This window comes from Phodopus roborovskii, unplaced genomic scaffold, assembly GCF_943737965.1.
Source record: "Phodopus roborovskii unplaced genomic scaffold, PHOROB, whole genome shotgun sequence".
NCBI lineage: Eukaryota > Metazoa > Chordata > Mammalia > Rodentia > Cricetidae > Phodopus > Phodopus roborovskii.
Genome location: NW_026126484.1, coordinates 3,111,654 through 3,132,208, shown reverse-complemented (window position 1 = coordinate 3,132,208; position 20,555 = coordinate 3,111,654). Strand labels below are relative to the sequence as shown.

Here is a 20,555-nt window from a genome sequence, read left to right as displayed (position 1 = left end):
ATGTCATTATGTATATATGTTTCTCATACTGGTTAATGAATAAAGCACCGTTGGCCAATAGGAAAGGAAGATAGGAGGGACTAGGAGACAAGGAAGAAATAGGAAGGAGGAAGGGGAGTCAAGATGGAGAGTCTGGAGAGACTAGAGCCACCAGCCGCCTCTCGCTGGTAAGACCACGTGAAAATACATAGAAATGGGTTAATAATTAACACAGAGCTAGCCGATAAGAAACTAGTAATGGGCCAACAGATTATATCAAATATAGAGTCTCGGTGTGCATTATTTGGGGCTGTCGAAGCAGCGGGACAAGCGGTGGAAAAACCCGAACTCCCTACAAGAGGGTATACATAAAAGCAAAATCTCATCACTTGAATAGTGGATGGAACCCTGAAACCCTCTTGTGCCTATTACCTTTCACCTGCTATAGGGAATATGTAGAGAGCCACCGGTGCCATTCCCGAAGATGGTGCCGGTTTCCTGTCCATAAGCCAGCAAGGCGCGGATGTGCGATCCACGTCATGGGGTGACCATTAAGACCGTTGCGGGCTGCACCTGTCAGTAACGGACACAGCTCCGCTGCAACTGTCAGTAACGGACACAGCTCCTCTATATAAGCAGAGCCCTTTTTCCTCCTCGGGGTCTTCCCTCAACTTGCTGTAATAAGCCGTGCAATAAACATAGCTGCAGAAGAATCCTGTTGTTGAGCGTCGTTCTTGCAGGCAAGGCGATAGCGCTCGACAGGAATAGATGCACTGGGGGCATCTATGTAGGTAAGAGGGTAGCCTCATGGCTGGTTCTGGGCATCCAACACCCTCTACAAGATGTCCACATCATTAAAATAGGTAGGTCCTAAGATTATGAAAGGAAAGATACTGCTGTGGTCTACAAGATCATACAGGGAGATTTCAGCTGAGAAACTCACCAGGCTACCCACTGGAGAAAAATCCCCACTTGAAAAGCCTTGGGAATACCTGCTTTTTGTATAATCACCATCATCCCTGTAAAATCATAGCACTCCCTCTTTTCCATAGTGGGATTCATCTCCCAAAACTCCATCAGTGTATTAATCAAGTATTGGACACAACGCCTTCTTGTACTTGATAATCTTGCCCCACAAGGTGGAGCTCTGGTGTGAAAGTATTCACCTAGTCAAGGAAACCTTTTGTTCTCTAGTCAAATCTACATAATTTAGAAGCTAGTTTTCTACAATTATCTTATATGGCACAATGCCCCCTCACCTCCCAACACACACACACACACACACAAGGAGAGAAGCCTTGCAAATAGACCACATGCAGAACTTCAAAAGACAGTCATTGAGTAGAAGACACAAATATCTGCCCTCCACTGACAAGCAATCTAGGAAACTAACTGTTCTGTGCATTTACTCCTAAAATTCAAGAAAAAAAAGGTGGATTGCTTAGCCAGCCCCAGAGAAAGGAATCTCTTCTCACTGAAATCTGATGCCTCTTCCACTTAGCTTGAGACTGGAAGCTGTAGCCTCAGGATCACATAGCCTCTCCATTTGATCTAGTGTTGGGAAAATTCCCTCAATTGAGGAAAATGCTAATATGGATTAAGGGCCCATTTTCCTTCCATAGCTTATGCAAGTAGCCATGACTGCCATGAAGCTGTGTTTCCAGCTACAGGGAAAGCAAAACCCAACCCATACAGTGTTTCTTCTTCTTTTTAAATTTATTAATTATAAACTTCTAGTATTTCTTCCCTGGTTTATGTTTATCAGAGACTGCTAGGTTAACTAACCACACAAATGTAGCTTTATGCACTAACATTTTTCTCCCTTCTTAGCAATAATAAGCTCTTTACTCCATTTACCCCTTCCTCCACCTCTTGAGTTTTGCCTGCATACATCACAAGTGATGTCCTCTCTGAGACATAAGGTGCCTGGTCGTCTCAAGATCTTATCTGCCTTCCTGGTTCTGAGAGACACATTCCTGATATTCTTGCTAATTGTATCTGTATTGGGTATGTAAACTGGAAACCTTGTGGGATAATAGAACCCTTTACATTGAAGAATAAAGATATCACTACAAATCATAAAATGCTTGAAGACATGGTAGTTGACCTACTTGCTCTTCAACGTTCCAATGATATTATGAGAAAACCTACCATGCTGCACCTTTGTACATATTTTGAAAAGTGCTCATGCCTGCATTATAATATTTAGTGAAAAAAAGAAAAAAAATTCATTTACTCTGTCAAGCTCTATGTATCTCTGGTATGCCAAGTTTAAACTTTTGTTGTTGTTTTGTTTTATTTTTATAGAAACTGACCTTTCTTTGTTGCATTAAAGTCCTTTAACTTTTGAGACCCAAGTAATATTTCCATACATAATATCTTGTCTGTCAAATCTGTACCTGTAAACCTGTTGCCTGTCAGAGCCCAATTGGGCTTATGACCTAGGAAACAGCCCCTACCTGATAGCCTCCAGAGTGACCTACAGTTGTCTGAGCTAGAAACCTGGAACCTATAAAACAGAGCATAGACCTGAATGCTGGAACTTGTGTTCTTAAAAATCAGTCATGCAAGAAAATATGTCCCAGCAAGTGGCAGATAGAATCACATGCCACTCTGGGGTAGTTTGCTCTAGGCTGGGAGTGGGGTAGGAGCTAAGGCCATGCTTGGTGCCTCTAGGCTCTAATAGCAGAGATGGACTCATACATGTTACCAGGGGTAGTTTGCAATGTGCAGGCAGAAAGAAGCTAAGGTGTCATTTGGGAGAACAAATGTATGGAAGGGTATGGAAGGGAGAGACAGGGAAGTTTGTGCCCTGTGGAGAGAGGTAGATCTGTAAAGGCAAAGGTGGTGGCCTGCTTTCCACCTGGGACTATGGTGATGTTGCTGCTGGGTTGTTGCTAGGGGCCATGTCTTTGTCAGTGGCCCTACTTCACCTGTGGTCTGTGTTGGTGTCCATTGCTCCTTTTACCACCAAAAGAAATAGGATGCCCAGCATTTGGGCCACTACATGTAGCCACTTTGGTGCCCAACAACCATGCCATTGTAGGGTCCATCCCAATATGAGTGGCCTGGGCTGCCACGCAGGAACATGGAGATGTCTGTGCTTAATCTGTGGCTGAGATCCATGTCTGGGTCCATGGCCCTACTGCAGACAGGGTTTGTGGCTTCTGTAACCATTGAGAACCATGGGACTGCTTGGGATCTCTACTGACACCTGGGACCATGTTGGAGTCTTGGGGACCATGTTATTGCTGGGCCCATGCCAATCTGAGAGGCATACGCTGCCACTCTGTCCATAGTGACATTCATGTCCAAGCTGCTACTGGCTATGTCTGTGTCCATGGTCCTGCCGAAGTTGGGATCTATGTTGATGTCCATTGCTCCTGTTACCACAGGGTTCCGTGTGAACCATGTGTTGAAGTACAAGGGCCTCACTGAACTGGAGCTGCCCTTCATAGGTCTGGGGAGAGTCAATCCCCCTTCACTGAACCCCAGTGATCCCAGTATGGGAAATCTGGCCTTGCCCCAATTGGGTGAGTTGGTTCCCAACACTGAGGAAAGATGGTCCCATCTCTTACCATGGGTGCAGAAGAGCTGGCTCCACTTTTTACCTGAGGTGGTGGTCCCAGTGTCCAGTATGACCAAGTCAGCAGCCACTCAGGTATACATTCAGTGTTTTAAGCTGGCACACCAACATCTACCCCATATGTGACCTCTTGGAGTATGTGAAGGGGACTGGTCCTTGAGAGCCATGTCTGCATGGTCTATATTACTAAGAGAACAGCAGCATGTCCAGGGAGTTTCTGTGGGAGTCCAGTGTCCATGGTGTGCCAGAGGCTAGAGGTCTTGAACCTGACCTATGAAGTATTACACAATGAACGTTTTCAAGGAGCAGTTTGAATAAAAGAGTATCCTGTGTGGTACACATTGGCTCCCAATGCCACTAGGACCAAAGAGAGGTAGATGGAGGAGCTAAGTGTTTGTTTTTGTTTTTTCTCTCTTTTTTTAATTGAAATTGATATTTCTATTTGTATATGCATTACTTGTTTATTATTATTTTCTCCTTTTTTATCTTTATATTTTTACTATTTCTTTGTTGGTTTTCCTTTGGGAAGATGCTGCAGTGGTGAGGTATAGATGTGAAGGGACTGGGATATGGGTAGGGCTGGGGTGCGTGATGCGAAATTCCCAAGGAATCAAAAATAAAATAAAACAAAATAAAATAAAATATCAAAAAAGAAAAATAGGAACTATATCCCTTTTCCAAAGTAATATCAATAATAGCTAAAATGTAATCTACTAGTTAAAATTATAAGGAATAAAATCAAGTCAAAGGTATAAAAGAAACATTAGGAACAGTATTAAAATATAGGACATAGAATCCTGTACAATATCAATTATCAGGGCACACATCTGAAAAGGGACTATACTACCTCTTCAGTCATATAGAAGTGCAGAGGAGAAAAAAGAAGAGAGAGAGTGAGAAAGAGAGAGAGGCAGAGAGAGAGAGAGAGAGAGAGAGAGAGAGAGAGAGAGAGAGAGAGAGAGAGAGAACAAGAGGGAGTAAGAGGAAAGGAGAGGGGGAAAAAGACACTTAGGAAAAGCAGCAGAAACAATGCCGGAAACAAAACAAAAAATGGAGATGTCCTCATGGAATCAGGCTCATGCTGTTAGTGCTGTACTCAAGAGGAAGAATTACCAGGCTTGCTTCTTAGATTTCCAATAGATGAGTCTATTTCTATTATAATTTCCCTATAAGCTCTCATTTCAAAGTCTGTGTCATAAATAGTTTCATATCAAAAAGAGCTGGTGCTCGACAGTGTAAGGGTCACACTTCAACATTGCACTGACAAAAGCTGTCAGGGGTCTCAGAACCTAGGGAGAGCCAATGACTTGCCCATAGTCCTTATTTTATATCCTGCCTTGAGGACCCAATCATCTTGCAGAGAAACCACAAAGCCCCCATAGACCAGTCATAGAAGAAAAAGGTCAGAGAGGTAGGAGAAAAGTGTCACTAGTGGTCTGAGTACCTGCAGTTATGATATCCTTTGGGAGAGGGGCTGCCAAGGAGCAAGAAATCTATCAAAGCTCTGGTACCATTGACAAGTACCTCCTAAAGCAAGGCATGTTCCCAATAACATTCCAAAATTGTTCTGCCACAGACAGGAACATCAAATGAACAGGGAGTGACAGAGGGGCAGGATTAGAGATAAAAGTTTTTTAATGAGAAACTGGGGAACAAGTCAGGAATCTCAGGTTCAGGCTTCTTAAGGGCTGTTTCTGATCCCTGCCACCATGCCTGAAATCATAGATACTCATGATCCAGTATTGTGGGATTTTCAACAACTATTTACAAAGTACCTACTATGTACCATCTAAAGTGCTTGGTCAGCATTCCAGAGTGCTTAGCATGAGCCTTGGGGCAACTTGCAAATAGTTACCCATTTATCTTGAAACTGGTAAACTGGCAAGTTTGCACCTAACAACTGTTTAACGTGCCCAACATGCCTTTCAGATGGAATTACCAAGAAATGAAAAGACCCCGGCTCTAGAACTAGATAGAATTGTGTACCCAAATAATAAGAAATGATAATCATTTGCATTAAAAAAAACAGGAGATGTATGCTAAGTTCCAAGAGTATGGTTGGGAGATAACTGCAAGAGAGACAAAAGGTTTTTGTTGCAGACTAATAGCTCGGAGAAAAGCAAATCTCCCAGCTAGAATGCCTCACCCACATTTATAAAAAGAGAACATTAGTATTTACAACAGGGTGTTGAAACCTACTCATTGCCAGAGCACAGGGGGTCCAGGCACTGTAAGCATGATCATGAACTGATAAACTCCAATGCGATCTGATCTACTCTGTCATTCTTAAGCTTGTTTTTTCACAATCAAAAGCTCAGGGCAGAGCTGAGGTTCTGAATCTTTTTCCTCCACTGACTAAACTTTCTAACTTCTGAGTTGTCTTTTTTCACTGAATGTTGACCAGGGTAAGGAATCAGCTTTCTTCTCATTTCTCTGTAAAGCGAACTTCTGTTTATGTGGGATGTTGGAAACACATTGGCCAACTCATATTGCTTTGCTCAACACCTCTCAGTTTTAGCACTGAGTCTTGTGTCCTACAAATCAATTTATTACCCAGGAAAATTGGTCAGACAATCCTAGGGAAGAGCTGTTAGAACAGATTAGCTACCCAAGGTGGCTACTTTTTGCGAAACAATGGTGTTTATTTACCATTCTGTATTCTGGACTAGCATCCCCTAGACAGATCTGCAGGATTTGGTAATATGTCTGTGTGGCTACATTCAGCCAGTAAGTTGGTTGGATGATTGAGATATTTGTGTTTTCCTTCTCCAGTGTACTCAAAAGCCTTGTAGTACCTCCACAGTCACTATTTGTTTTTATTTAATTATATATAAATATATGTATATATTTATATATAATTATTATTATTTTATATGTCAATCCCAGTTCTCTCTCCCTCCCTCTTACCCTCTCTGCCCCCTCACATGCACCCTGATCACCCCTCCCTCCCATCCCCCCACCCCAATTCCCCCATGTAGGGCAATGCCTTCTAGGTGGGTTCATGTAGATTTGTCAAGTCATTTGAAGTAGGGACTAGGACTTCTCTCCTGTCTCTAGGTTAAGGCAGTATCCCTCCATGGGGGATGTGTCTGCAAGGTCCTTTTGTGCACCTGGAATACATCCTGGTTCCACTGTCTGAGGTCCCTTAGATTGCTCAGTCCTTCTGGCTGAGACCCATATTCAGGGCTGCCTAAGTCAGTCCCATGCTGGATTCCCAGCTATCAGACTGGGGACCCATTAGCTCCTCCTTGTTCAGGTCCGCTGTCTCTATGTGTTTCTGCAACCTGGTCTTGTCCTCTCCCTCTGCATCCGGATTCTAGTTCAACTCAATGTTTAGGTATGGGTGTTTGCTTCTGTTTCCAACAGGTACTAGATGAGGGCTCCATGATGTTGGATAAGTTAGTTGTTGATCTCACTATCCGGGAAGGGCATTTATGGTAGCCTTTCCACGGCTGCTCAGATTGTTAGTTGGCGGCAGTCTTGTAGGTCTCTAGACCTTTCTTTAGGTTCAGTTTTCTCTTCAAACCAATAATGGCTCCCTCTTTATGTTCTCTCTCTCTCTCTCTCTCTCTCTCTCTCTCTCTCTCTCTGTCTCTCTCTCTCCTCGTCTTCTATTCCTACCCTGACTCAATCTTACTAGTTGCACATGCTTTTCTCTCCTCCCCTTCTCTTTCTCCTACTTCTCTCTCCATTCACTGCCCCCCCCATTTCCCATGTGCTCTGGGGGACTTCTCCCTTCCCCTTCTGTGAGGGACTTTATATGAATCTCTTAGAATACACCTTGTACCCTACCTAGTTCCTCTGGTGGTGTGAATTATAGGCTGGTGATCCTTTGCTCTAGGTCTAAAATCCATATATGAGCGAGCACATACCATGTTCCTCTTTTTGTGACTGGGTTACCTTATTCAGGATGATTTCTTTAAGTGCCATCCACTTGCCTGCAAATTCCTATTTGGCTGTAGAGGGTTCCAATGAGTGTAGAGCGTGTCTAGGTTTTTAAAGCTGAGTCCTTTCACTGGCACACTGGCCTGAAGTCACACTAAAGTCACATCTTATGCATTAGAGTGGCAATAACCTTATTCCAAAATCAAGGCACTGGAACCATAGACCACACAAGAGTAACATTAGGGATTGTTTTGGAGGAGATGACACCTATAGCTCCAAGGAGGAACAGCATACTCACATGTTTTGCTGCCTGCTAACCCTGACTTGTTATTGTTGGATGCCACCAGCCTTTCTCTACTCAGACTCTAAATTAAAACCGAAAGTGAATAATCTGTCCTTTGTCAGAGCCTTTTGGAGCTCCCCTTTCTGCCTAGCTGTTGCTGGGCTCACCGAGGATCACATCTTTCTATGAACAAGGTCAAAAAGGACCATCTTTAATCCAGCCACTCAGGAGGCAGAGGAAGGCAGATCTCTCTGAGTTCAAACCCAGCCTGGTCTAGGACAGCCAGTGTTAATAAGCTTAGTAAAAAATGCCTTTTAAACATGTTTAACACAGCTTAGTCAGGGATCCCACTACACCCACAGCACCTGATAATCAAACCCAGTGATACTCACTCAATACAACCAGCCCCATGATGCCCACAACCCTATGCCCACTGAACAGTATGTAAGAACAGACCAAGAGTGTTGCTTGGCTCTGTATGTCTGGATAGACACCACCTTGATTTGCCCTGGTGATTCTCCCCCAGGATCAGAGACTTCTGTAAGCGACTGGAACTCCGGCTAAGATGCAGTGTGTAGGTGAGCAGCCTTGGCGAGACAAGCTTCAGACTGTTGTTGGGAACTTAGAGTGTGTACCTCATGTGATGACCATCAGCATAATATTTTTTTTTTGTTATACCAACTACACGTATCTACCTTCTTGCTCACGGCAGTTGGTATATCCAGCAGGATTATAGAAAGACTTGTCTCAAAAACAACAAAACTGTCAGAAGGTTTTAAAGGAGGCCCCAGTTGACCCAGAGATCCAAAAAGTCCTGTCTGCTCTTCTCACTGTACTATTTCTTGGGAAAACTGTTGGGCCAGGGTGTATGCAGTGTAGTAATTTGAGAGCAAGCAAGGCATAACACCTGTGTGTAGGAGTTTACCCTTCTCTTCTGGGATTCTCCCAAGCCTCTTGTTCAAATTTAAGTAAATGTCACAAATGTCCCTCTACCTCTTCTCTATTGCAAGCTGTCCTGCAGGGACTTCTCCGTCAGTCCCCTTGCAGACACCCCCCCCACACACACACACACATGTTCTTTAATTGGGAGACAGAAGCAAGGTCTTTTGACTCTCCTTGATGCAAACCTCTTGTTAGCAGGCCCCCTGGGACTGTGGGAAGCCTTTCGTTTTCATCACCTCTAGACCTCCTCCTCCATCACTGTGGACGCTTGGCATTATGACTTCTCTCTCTTTCAATGTACCTCACTCCTGGCTGTATCACCCCTAGTGGCAGCGCCTCCTCTCTATCTCTTTAAGCCGGTCCCGCCGTCACGCCCCTCCCTCACCCGTTGCCTCCTCTGCTCCTCACGCCTGTGCTGCTCCTCCTCCCGCTCCTCCTCCTCTTCCTAGGCTCCTCCGCGCCGCTGCCGGCCCGCTGTGCGCTCTGCTCTTGCAGCTCCACGAACCGCAGCAGCCATGGCCGACATCAAGACCGGCATCTTCGCCAAGAACGTGCAGAAGCGGCTCAACCGAGCGCAGGAAAAGGTCAGCAAAGGAGGCGGGCTGTGGGGCAGGTGGCGCGAGGCGGTGCAGGCACCGATGGCGGTGCCGGCCTCTGGTAGGCTGAGCGCTGCAGGGCCACGGGTTCAGGTGCGGCGAGCTGCGGAGCTGGGGCAGGAGTTGGGTGGAGGGGTCTCCGGTCCCAGGGATTGCAGCCAGGCAGCAACCTCTCAGGCAGCGTACGCACGGCCGGCAGTGGGTACGTCAGGGACCCGCAGATCCCCAGAAACCCAGGCGCGGAGTGAGCCAGATCACCGCAGCCCGCTCAGGGTGGCCACTATCCTGGGCACGCCTCCTGGGACCAGGGGTGGCAGGTGCAGCCGCTCTCTGTCTGCACCCTGAGCAGACTGCGTCCCCTGGCTCCTCCATCTCTCTGTGCCCGCACCTCCCGAGCTCACGCTCTCCTGCACGCAGCTCAGGCACCCGTGGCCGCAGATCCGGGAGGGAGATTGTCGCATCCCGTCTTCCTGGGTGGGGGTGTTGTGGCCATTTGAGAGTGGTCGAAATTAACGACTTAAGCGGAGAAGATATTCAGATATGCATGAACCAATGGGACGAATAACAAACAACCAATATCTTGGTAAAATGCTCAACTAGAGTTCCAGTGAATGCACACTTTCCCCTATAAATGCATGTTCTTTTTGAAGCCAATGCCCTCTGGAAGGTCAAAAATAAATAACCCCAACCTCAGAGTTCTTTTTGTACATCTCTACACAAAATGCTTGTTTCTCTGCTTAAGAAGAGGGCAAAACAAAACCCACTCCCATCAGAGGCGCTGGGGTCGTGGTTGTTTCGCAAGCTCCAGAGTAAATTAGCCTTTGTAAATTATGTTTATTTCTGAGGGATGTGCACAGACTCAACCCAGATCCATACCAAGCCCAGCTCTAGGCAGTGGGTGGGTGGCGGCACATTTTACAGGTCCTGGGCTTCCTAGCTTCTTTGATTGCTTTATCTGACCCTCTAAGGTCTTCATTTGTCCTGAGCCAAGGGCATTTGATATTGGAGCCTGAACATTTTATTTGAGCATGAACCTAGACTAGTGATCCTGGGGTAAAACTTAACTGATTTGCTTCATACGACATTAATTTCTGATCCTGGGATGAGGGTGTCTGGTGTTTTTCTGTGTTTTGGGAAATGATATTTTCCTTGTTTCTCACTTTTATGGCACTTGCCCAAGTTCCAGCTGCCCCCCAGAGCTGAGCCAGGGGGCACTGAACTCTCTCAGTCACCAGGCCTAACAAGGCTCAGTGGCTGCTTGTAGTCCCTGCCTCCCTGCACACATGCACTCTCCCAGTGCTGTAAGAGGATTGCATTGCTTTTAATATCTGCTCAAGCTCATCCTGAAGTCCAGGATCCTCCTGCCACTCCCTCAGAAGCGGAATTAGCCAGACCAGTTGTCCCTGTGCATCCCCTGTGTGCTTGTCCAGAAAATAGCCAGATAGATGTTTGCCAACCTCGACATTTGGCCAAGACTTTGCTGTCATTTTTCTACATTTCATTTTGTCTACTTGTAGCTACTACCCCCACCCCCAAATAATCACTTGAATCTTTCCTCTGAGGCTTTTCACTGAGTCGGCTTTCCATCTGTGAAGTAATTTTGTGATATGGTCTGCTTTTTCACATATTAATCTAGGTCACCAGCTGTTCATATGTTCCAAATAAATGAAGGAAACAACAATCTTTTATGACAGAGCATCCTAACCTATACAAACTGTTGAAACTCATTTCTTCATGTTTAAGGTTAAATGTATGTTGTGCTGGCAGTTGTGGATGGTGTCCACGCTCCTATAACTGGGAGCTCAAGGGTCCTTTCACAGGGCTTCAGTTTTCTTCTCTTATCTTCTTCCCTGGACCATTGCTTATGCGTGGTGCCTGCTGTACTAGTGTAGGGAATTCAGACACTGTCAGGCTGAGAGGAGGGATGTCCTGTCTTTGAACCTGGGAAGCATTGGAGCATGGTTGTCATGAGGGGGGCTGCAGCTGCCCAGCAAAGCCCAGCCGGTGGCTGTGCTTGTTGGAACTTCCCAGTTGGTCCCCTCTTTCTGCTTCTTTGGTTTCTTCCTCCCCAGTGTAGACTCTCCAACTGAATGCCACACATGTTCATCAGACCCTTTGCTCCTTGGTTGGAGAAAGCAGATTTTATTAAATAAGATTGACTTTCTTCTCAGCTGTGCTTCTAATGGTTTGGCTGCAAATGCTGACTGAAAGTACCCTTAGAGGTGACTTACAGCTTTCTACAAATTTAAAATATATGTTTTTTTTTCTTACTGAAAGTCACTTAAATTTACTGAAGGAAGAATTTAATACTCATGTAAGCAGGAACTAAACTAAATCCAACAGATCAGGAATCTCATAGTTCTGCCTTCTAGAGATTTTACTATCATCTGATGTGTAGTAGACTTTATACTACAAGTTTATATACATGAACATGCCTTCATTGTACAGTTGGGTAACCTATTTATTTCATTTAATAATAAAATGACTGAATATAATACTGTAGCATATAGACTAATGAGTTCTGCTTTCGGATATTTATTTCTCAATGTTTCTTTATATATAAATACAAGCCAGCAATACTAGGAAGAATATTTATTCATAATCTTAATTATGACCTTAGGTCAATATCTAAAAATAATTATGCATATTTTTATTATGGCTGAATTGTTTCCTGACTATTTATACATCTTTCTTCTTTCCAGCAGTTCATCAAACACTAGCCAACTCTAAGTAATAATGTTTAGCTGTATCATGGGGAAAAGTAGTTTATTATTAATGGCATTTGTTTATTCTTTGAAAATGGAACCATTACCTTTCCATTTCTTCTTTTCTTTTGTTTTTTTGTTTCTTTTTTCATCTTTTCCTTCCTTCCTTCCTTCCTTCCTTCCTTTCTTTCTTTCTTTCTTTCTTTTTTTTTTTTTTTTTGAGGCAGGGTTTCTCTGTGGCTTTGGAGCCTTTGGAGCCTGTCCTGGCACTAGCTCTTGTAGACCAGGCTTATCTCTAATTCAGAGAGATCCTCCTGCTTCTGCCTCCCCAAGTGCTGGAATTAAAGGCACATGCCACCACTGCCCAACTCCCATTTATTTTCAATTTGGAAAGGAAGAAGTTAAACTGTCTCTATTTGCAGATGATATGATAGTTTACATAAACGGCCCAATAAACTCTACCAGGGAACTCCTACAGCTGATAAACACCTTCAACAAACTAGCAGGATACAAGATAAACTCAAAAAAATCAGTAGCCCTACTTTTTTCAGACGACAAAGAGACAGAGAAACAAATCAGAGAAACATCACCTTTTACAATAGCCACAAGCAACATAAAGTATCTTGGTGTAATGCTTACCAAACAAGTAAAAGACCTATATAATAAGAACTTTGTGACTCTAAAGAAAGAAATTAAAGAAGATACCAGAAAATGGAAAGATCTCCCATGCTCTTGGATAGGTAGGATAAACATAGTAAAAATGGCAATCTTGCCAAAAGCAATCTACAGATTCAATGCAATCCCCATTAAAATCCCACCACAATTCTTCACCAACCTTGAAAGGATAATAATCAACTTTATATAGAAAAACAAAAGACCTAGGAGAGCCAAAACAACCCTATACAATAAAAGAACTTCAGGAGGCATCACCATTCCTGACTTTAAGCTCTACTACAGAGCTATAGTTCTGAAAACAGCCTAGTATTGGCATAAAAATAGACAGGTAAACCAATGGAATCGAATTGAAAATCCTGATATTAACCCACACACCTATGAACACCTGATTTTTGACAAAACAGCTAAAATTATACAATGGGGTGAAGACAGCATCTTCAACAAATGGTGATGGCACAATTGGATGAGGGTGTGTAGAAGACTGCAGATTGACCCATGTCTGTAGCCATGCACAAAACTCAAGTCCAAATGGATCAAAGACCTCAACATCAATCCAGCCACATTGAACCTCTTAGAAGAGAAAGTAGGAGGTACCCTTGAACAAATTGGTATAGGAGACCGCTTCCTAAATAACCTCATATTAATCACTAACTATTTTAAAATTCTCATCAAGTTAATGTACCCATACTTAAAAGATTAGTGTCTGTCCTGTCCTCCTCAACCCCCAGCTTTGCTTTATAGAGGCAATTCATACTAATCATGAGATTTCTTAGAATTGTGTTTCTACAGCTCCATAGTGGCTTTAGCCACCCATGCGTATTTGGTAGTGGTAGAGAAGACTCAGGTCATTTGCACTCGTCTCCCTACTTCTACTTCCCCATTACATGCTATGTCAAAAGTGGTTACAAATTCAGCTGGAGAGTGTCTGTGTATGGATATCTGTATGGTGCCTCCAGATCAAATTACTTCATCATTTATGTCATTCCAGACACTGATCTGTCCTCTTGTTTTTCTGGTTCTTTGTCTTTTCATGTTCAAGCCTTTAATTCCCTCAGGGGTGATTCTTTTAAGAGAGCCTATTTCTCAGTTGCCAACTACTTATTGGTAATTTTGTTTATTTCCTTTAGGGCCTTGTTTCTTGAAATCTGCTGTTTGTCTTTCCTTTTGCAAGGCTTGTGTTTTTCTTGTCTTATGTAATATCTTTGTATAAAAATATATTAATCTATTGTCAAGCTGGGCATTTGTGGCTCACATCTTTAATCCCAGCACTCGGGAGGCAGATGCAGGTGGATCTCTATGAGTCAAGGCCAGTCTGGTCCACAGAGCTAGTTCCAGCACAGGGTCCAAAGCAATACAGAGAAATCTTGTCTTGAAAAACCAAATATATATGTATATATAAAAATGCTACCACACCAAGCAGTAAATATATCACCCTAAAGGAGACTTAAACATCAGGTTTGTTCTGGTTTTTGTGAAGTTATCCTAAGGATTTTGCTGTTTTTTTTCCCCAAAGGTGTCATGCAATCTATAATAATTCTTATGTGTCTGTGTCCCTTCCATGGTGGAAACTTTATAATTATTAGGTTGAAATGTGTAATTTTGGTAACTTTGCATTTTTTTAAGTTTTCCCAATGTCAATTGAATGAAATAAAATGGAGTGTTGTCTCCTAGCACATGCCTAGTAATGTGCCATCTAAGTTTTCTGGGAATTCCTCCTTTTGTTGGTGGTGGCACTTAGGTTTATTGTTAGACATAAGGATAGTTTTTACATGCATGTGTGCACATGTGTATATTTGTTTGCCTGGAATATTCTTTCTGTGATTCTAAGAATCTTGTCTGCAGAAGAAGAGCCATTATGGCTGTGATTATGTCTGAGAGCACTGAAAAGACTCAATTTCTGAGACATATCATGATTTCCCGTTAAAACTTCCCCAATACTTTGCTGTTGCTTACACGTGTTACAGTTTTTTTTTTTTACCTCCTGAGGACTGATTGTCCACCAAAAATCATATACTGGAAACGTCATCCTCAGATAACAGAATAGTGAGGAAGGGGCCTGGGAAGCAGTTTAGGTCATGAGAGACGTAAGTCTCGGGGATGAATGAATGCTGATCTACTAGGGCTGTGGCTGCTGTGTGAGCTCTTACTCTTTTTGCAGTGGGATTATAGGGAATGAAGGCTGTGGTCATATGCTGGCTCCTTTGTCTTAGACATCCTAACATCTGGAACTGTGAGAGATAAATCTCTGTTCATCATAAATGATATGCTTTTAGGTATACCATTATAGAATCACAAACCAGACCAGGACATCCTCTCCTAAGACATTTTCCCCCACTCTGCTAGAATTAAAAATTGTGAAAATGAAAAATAATAGTTAATAGGACACTCTTGTTTGAGTGAGGTTTCCTTTGATTTTTTTTCCCCTGCTTAAATCCATATGCCCATGCATCTTTCTTTCTCTGGCATAAGTAGAGTTGAGAATTAGGACTATAGGAAGTTAAGTTTAAACAAAAGTGAATATGACAATTATGCTTTGTAATGTGACCTATTTGGGGAGCTGCATATGTTTATATGCAAAGTAAGAATGTATATGACTATATACATTATATATATATACATCAGTATATGCATTAAATTTTACATAGAATAATATTTTAAAGTACCTTGAAGAGGAGAGACTAGGTATGAGAACATATATTTTTAAATTTTATGTATTTTTCTCATTTCTTAAAGTGGAAATTTCTATGTAATTACTTAAATGCAATTTAAAAATTTCTAGACATAATAGGAATGATTTGAGTAGAACTCTGAAGAAAGCAAGTGGGCTGAAAGGCTTCTGTGCAGGGACTGAAGATATTAAACTTCCTATGTCATAAGTACAGCTTTCTCAACATTCTTAATAATGTTTGACATTGCAGAATGAAAATGCAGTCATCACAGGGTTCAAAAAATCTACTTGCAAAAGATTATAATGGCTGTACATATAAGATATACACATATATGGTATATATGAAGAATTAAAGTGCTAATAATCACAACTTCTGAGAATAGATTAGTGGGCTACCTTTCAATAAGAAATGCTGAACCTGCAATCTTACTGGCTGACAGTCCAAATTTTAGCATTCTCCTTAGCTAGAATTATACTTCCTGAACATATTTGAGAGACATCTCTAATTTGGAAAGCTGTATGAAGGCATGGATAAGCTCTTGATTTTGAAATCATTGTTACTTCATAAGCATCTATTAGTCTTGATTACCTTGACACTACTTAGAACAGATGTATGAAAATCAGAAACCCACCACTTCAATCATTTTCATCTTATTCTGATACAGTTATTTAGTTGAAAGCCTATTTAATGAGTGGAGAAGCTTGAATGTGAGAGAATGATACATGTTAATAAACATATACGTGTTCTTTCTATCTTAAAGTGTCTTTAATTGAATGAAATGCTCATGGCCCTTGAGTAAATGCATCTTGTGATGAAATATCACCCCTGTCTAATATGAGATGCTAAGTTCATACAATCAGTTGTTATTCTATTGTCAAGTCAATCAGGCAAAATTCTTTACTCAAGGTGGAGACAATTGTTAAGAATTTAATATGTGAAAGGCGCTTGCTAGAAACAGACATATCTTATAATAATAATTATTATTATTAAATTAAATGTTTTTGGTAACTGCATAAAGACTTCAGATGGTTTTGTTGTATTTTAAACAACAACGAAATTTTAAGTTACGGTATAGATATTAATTTTTATACATAATAATACTACACTATGAGAACATAATTTTTGTTTGCATTGGGAAATGAAACTTTCAGTCACTTGCCTTATTATGACAATCGTTTTGTGGTGTGATCTACATATGGATCTGAACTTCTCCAGGTTATGCCTGTACTTCAAAGAAAGCAGTTAACAAAATTGTCATCCTTATACACACAGAACAGCAATAGTTGGAAGAAAGCTAAATCTTTACACATGCAAGAAAATCCATAATTATTTATGAAAATCTTAATAAAACCTCTGCAAGGAAAAATACTGTTTGTTATGTAAGGAATTAACCTAGAGGGAGAGAAATCATTGTATGAAGGATGGACTGAATGATGCCTTTGGGCATGTAGAGCGTGGGTAGGAATGAGGGAAACACAGGATTCAGGAAATACTCCTTGCCTGTCTTAGTTAAGGTTTCTATTCCTGTGAAGAGACTCTATGACCATGACAACTCTTATAAAGGAAAAACATTTAGTTGAGGTGGCAGCTTCCTATTCAGAAGTTTCATCCATTATCATCACACCGGGGAGCTTGGTGGCATGCAAGCAGACATGGTGCTGCAGAAGGAGCTGAGGGTCCTACATCTTATCTCACAGGCATCAGGGAGTGGTCTGGGACACTGGGCATGGCTTGAGAATATATGAGACCTCAAAGCCCACTTCCACAATGATACACTTGCTCTATCAAGGTCACACCTACTCCAACAAAGCCATACCTCTTAATAGTGCCACTCCCTTTGGGGGGCATTTTTTTTCAAACCACCACAATGCCTCCTGATCTTTGCCTGTATTCATTGAGCATAAATAAGTGCTGTAATATAGAATGTAGGATCAATTATAAATATTGATGTCTTCTACAATTTAGATATCTAGCTATGCAAAAGAGACTGCAATCAACATGTTCCAATCTTAGTAACAGTTTCTCTTTAGTGAAATCCGATTTCAGCTCATATGTTGAAGGGCTCTTCAAGGGCATACTTGTCCCATTGGCACACAGTCAAGATAGTGGATCAGAGCTGACTCACCCTCTGAATTAGTAGCCATACAAAACTCCTTTGTACTGAGTAGTACATGTCAACCCAGTTAGCTTTCATGGATGTTTTTAGAGTTGGAGTTCTTATCTTAAACTATCAGAAGTTCAAGATAAAAATGAACCACAAAATTCTCAAATGTCACACACATAGAAAGATTATTTTGTCTCTAAATGGTTGATCACATTTGAAATCCTCACATTTAATTAGTTGTTTATGTATGTGTGTATATGCAATGTTCTTGGCACATTCACGTAGAAGAGAAAGAGGAGTGGGGGGGCGATAAACATGGTCAAGGCTGATGTTAATTTGTTTCTGGTGGGCATTGGCTTGCTTGGTTGGAAGGCAGTGGTTCTGGATCTATGGATAATCAGTATGGGATGATTTACTACTATAGCATGTTTTCTTGGACCACCAGCCCCCAAATCATGACACGGAGACTTATTATTAGTAATGAATGTGTGGCCTTAGGTTAGGCTTGTCCCACTAGCTCTTATAATTTAATTTTACCTGTTTCTCTTCATCTACATTTTGTCTTGGAGCTTTATTTATTTACCATATTTTCCCCCATTCTGTTGTCCTGCTTTCCTGCTTCCTCTGTATCTGTCTGTTTGGTGTCTGCCTGGCTGGCTGGTTCCAGGATCTCTCTCTCTTTCTTCTTCTTTCTGCAGCTTAGATTCTCCCTACTACTTATTCTTTCTGCCCTCAAGCCCTGACTATTTCTCTACTGTCCCATTATTTGCCATTCAGCTTTTTATTAGACCCAGCAGGTGCCTTAGGCAGGCCAGGTGAAACAGCAGCTCATCTTTACATGGTTAAATACAGAATAAACAAATGCAATACATCTTTACATAGTTGAACAAATATTCCATAAAAACTTACAGCTTGGGAGAAGAATCTTTAGTTTCAGGTTATCTCATTTTTACTGAATCATGGTTGCAAACTCTTAAATAGCACAGATCATGGGCCAAGCCTTGAATGTTCTCCAAATTCACAGTAGCATGGCCTAGAAAGCTGAAGAAGACAGTGATGCCTTCACTCTATAGTTCCTCAGTATTTCAGTCATTGCTATGGACCGTGTTGGTTCCCTAACCTACAGGTTGTATAGTACAAGGTATACTTCCTGCATATTCTCTGCTCAATGAACTCTTTCCTAAGTGTCTCTACAAAAAAATGTTCTAGATTTACCTTTTATCCTTCACAAAATGTTTGTGTCCATTGTAATCGTTAGTGTTCTTGAACTGAGAGAAGAAGCCTATGACCTACATCTCAGGGCCTTCTTGGGGATCCACATGGTCCATCATTATTCCTTAAAAATAGAAGGCGATCCTGGAAATCATCCACTTCCAGGTAGTGTGGCCAGGTGTGCTCATTGGGAAGTGTTAAAATACAGATTCCCAGACCCAGATACCACTTTCCCAAATCAGAATCTCTTAAATAAGACTTGAGAATCTATATTTAAACAAGTTTCTCTGGTGGTTTTAAGCCATGATGAATGCTGCAAAGTATAGTGCTTTGGGGTTGAGTTTTAATTTGGGATTCTCATTTGTGAGCGTGTAGTGTTCTAATATGGATAGTAAGTAAGCTTGCCTCCAATGCAGGAGAGACAAATAAACAGGGAAAATAATGCCCTGTAGGATGCTTTAGAATATCTTTATTCTTCAAAAAGCTTACCTAAATGTCAAAGACATCCTTCAGTTTTTTGGAAGCCAAATTGGAAGTATGTCAAAGGCCAAATGGCTTTCTTGTTGGGAATGAAGTGCAGGGCATGGATGCTTGCATAGCATTATGTATTCGGTGTAATCTGATTCTGCAAAGAACAATCTTTATTTATAGCAGTGCTGGTTGGTGCAGCAATCTCAGCAGCCACAGGAAGATGAAATATCGACTGACAAACTGTTGCTTGTTTTTTTGTAGGTAACAGCTGATGAGTGGATTTGAGGAATATTTATAATTACTCTGCTCATGTCTGTTTTATTATAGTCTGAGAAATAATTAAATTGCTTAAATTGATGGTAAGAAATGATCAAAACTGAGAGGAAGATTTGGCTTTACTAAGAAACAAGCTCCATTTTCCAGGGAACCATTTTATTATTTTCTTGAAGGCATACGTGCCATTATTTATAAGAGATACTGCTTTGTAATTTCTTATGATGTCTCTGTTTGACTTTGGATCTAGGTAGTAGAGGCTTGAGAAACTACGGATGTGTTCTTTCATATTTTTACATGTGTTCAAAGGATTTGTGTTGATTTTATTTTACAGATGTTGGGCAAATTCACTAGTGATGTAATCTAGGCCTGGGTTTTTTATTTGTAGGAAACATAGATTGCTATTATAATTTCTTTACATTCTGAATAGACTTTTCTATTCAGAATGTTTGTGACCTCTACATTACTTTGTCTCTGTGAAGTTTGCATATTCTAGTTATTTTAAATAGATGGAATCATATAGTACTATTTGTCTGACTAATAACTGACATGTCTCATTGTAAGAACTGTGCATAAGCCAGGCCAGGCAGTGCCGGCTATGATGCTAGAACAGAGAGAAAGAGACAAAAGACCAAGAACTCAGACTCACTTCCATCTATAGAGCTTGTTAGAGACCAGCCTGTACTCCTAGTATCACAATTTATTTATAAATTTTTAGTATAATTCTTTTAGAAGGTAATTGACTTGAAAATATAGTCTTTTCATTTTTGTAGTGTCATTGAAGTACCAAGTTTTATATGTTAATGTTGTCAATTATTTCCTTTCTTTTAGCTTGTACCATTACTGTCTTGCCTAAAAAGTCTTTGCCTAGTCCAAGGTCACAAAGCTGTTCTTCAATATGACTTAACCTTTATATTAGGTGTATGGAGCACTATAGATTGAGTTTGGAGCCTAGTATGTGTGTGTGCTGTTAATTGCTTGGATTTTGAGGCACACATATGTCCAATTGCCCCAGCATCCTTTATTGTATAAACTGAGTTCTCCTACATATTGGATATGCACCTTTATCAAAAGTCAATTGACTTTGTGTGTGTGTGTGTGTGTGTGTGTGTGTGTGTGTGTGTGTGTGTGTGGTGTGTGTGTGTGATATGTGATATGACATATTTCTATCAGGA

At 41.4% G+C, this 20,555-nt stretch overlaps 1 protein-coding gene across 1 annotated transcript in view; it reads left to right on the top strand.

The window, feature by feature from the left end:
- Window positions 1-9,047: 9,047 nt before the first annotated feature.
- Amph (amphiphysin) overlaps window positions 9,048-20,555 on the top strand; it is a 190,960-nt gene continuing 179,452 nt past the window's right edge. Inside the window, exon 1 of the mRNA XM_051194671.1 lies at window positions 9,048-9,259. Within this exon, the coding sequence (XP_051050628.1) occupies window positions 9,191-9,259 (69 nt within the window). The 5' untranslated portion in view covers window positions 9,048-9,190. The remainder of the gene's footprint in view (window positions 9,260-20,555) is intronic.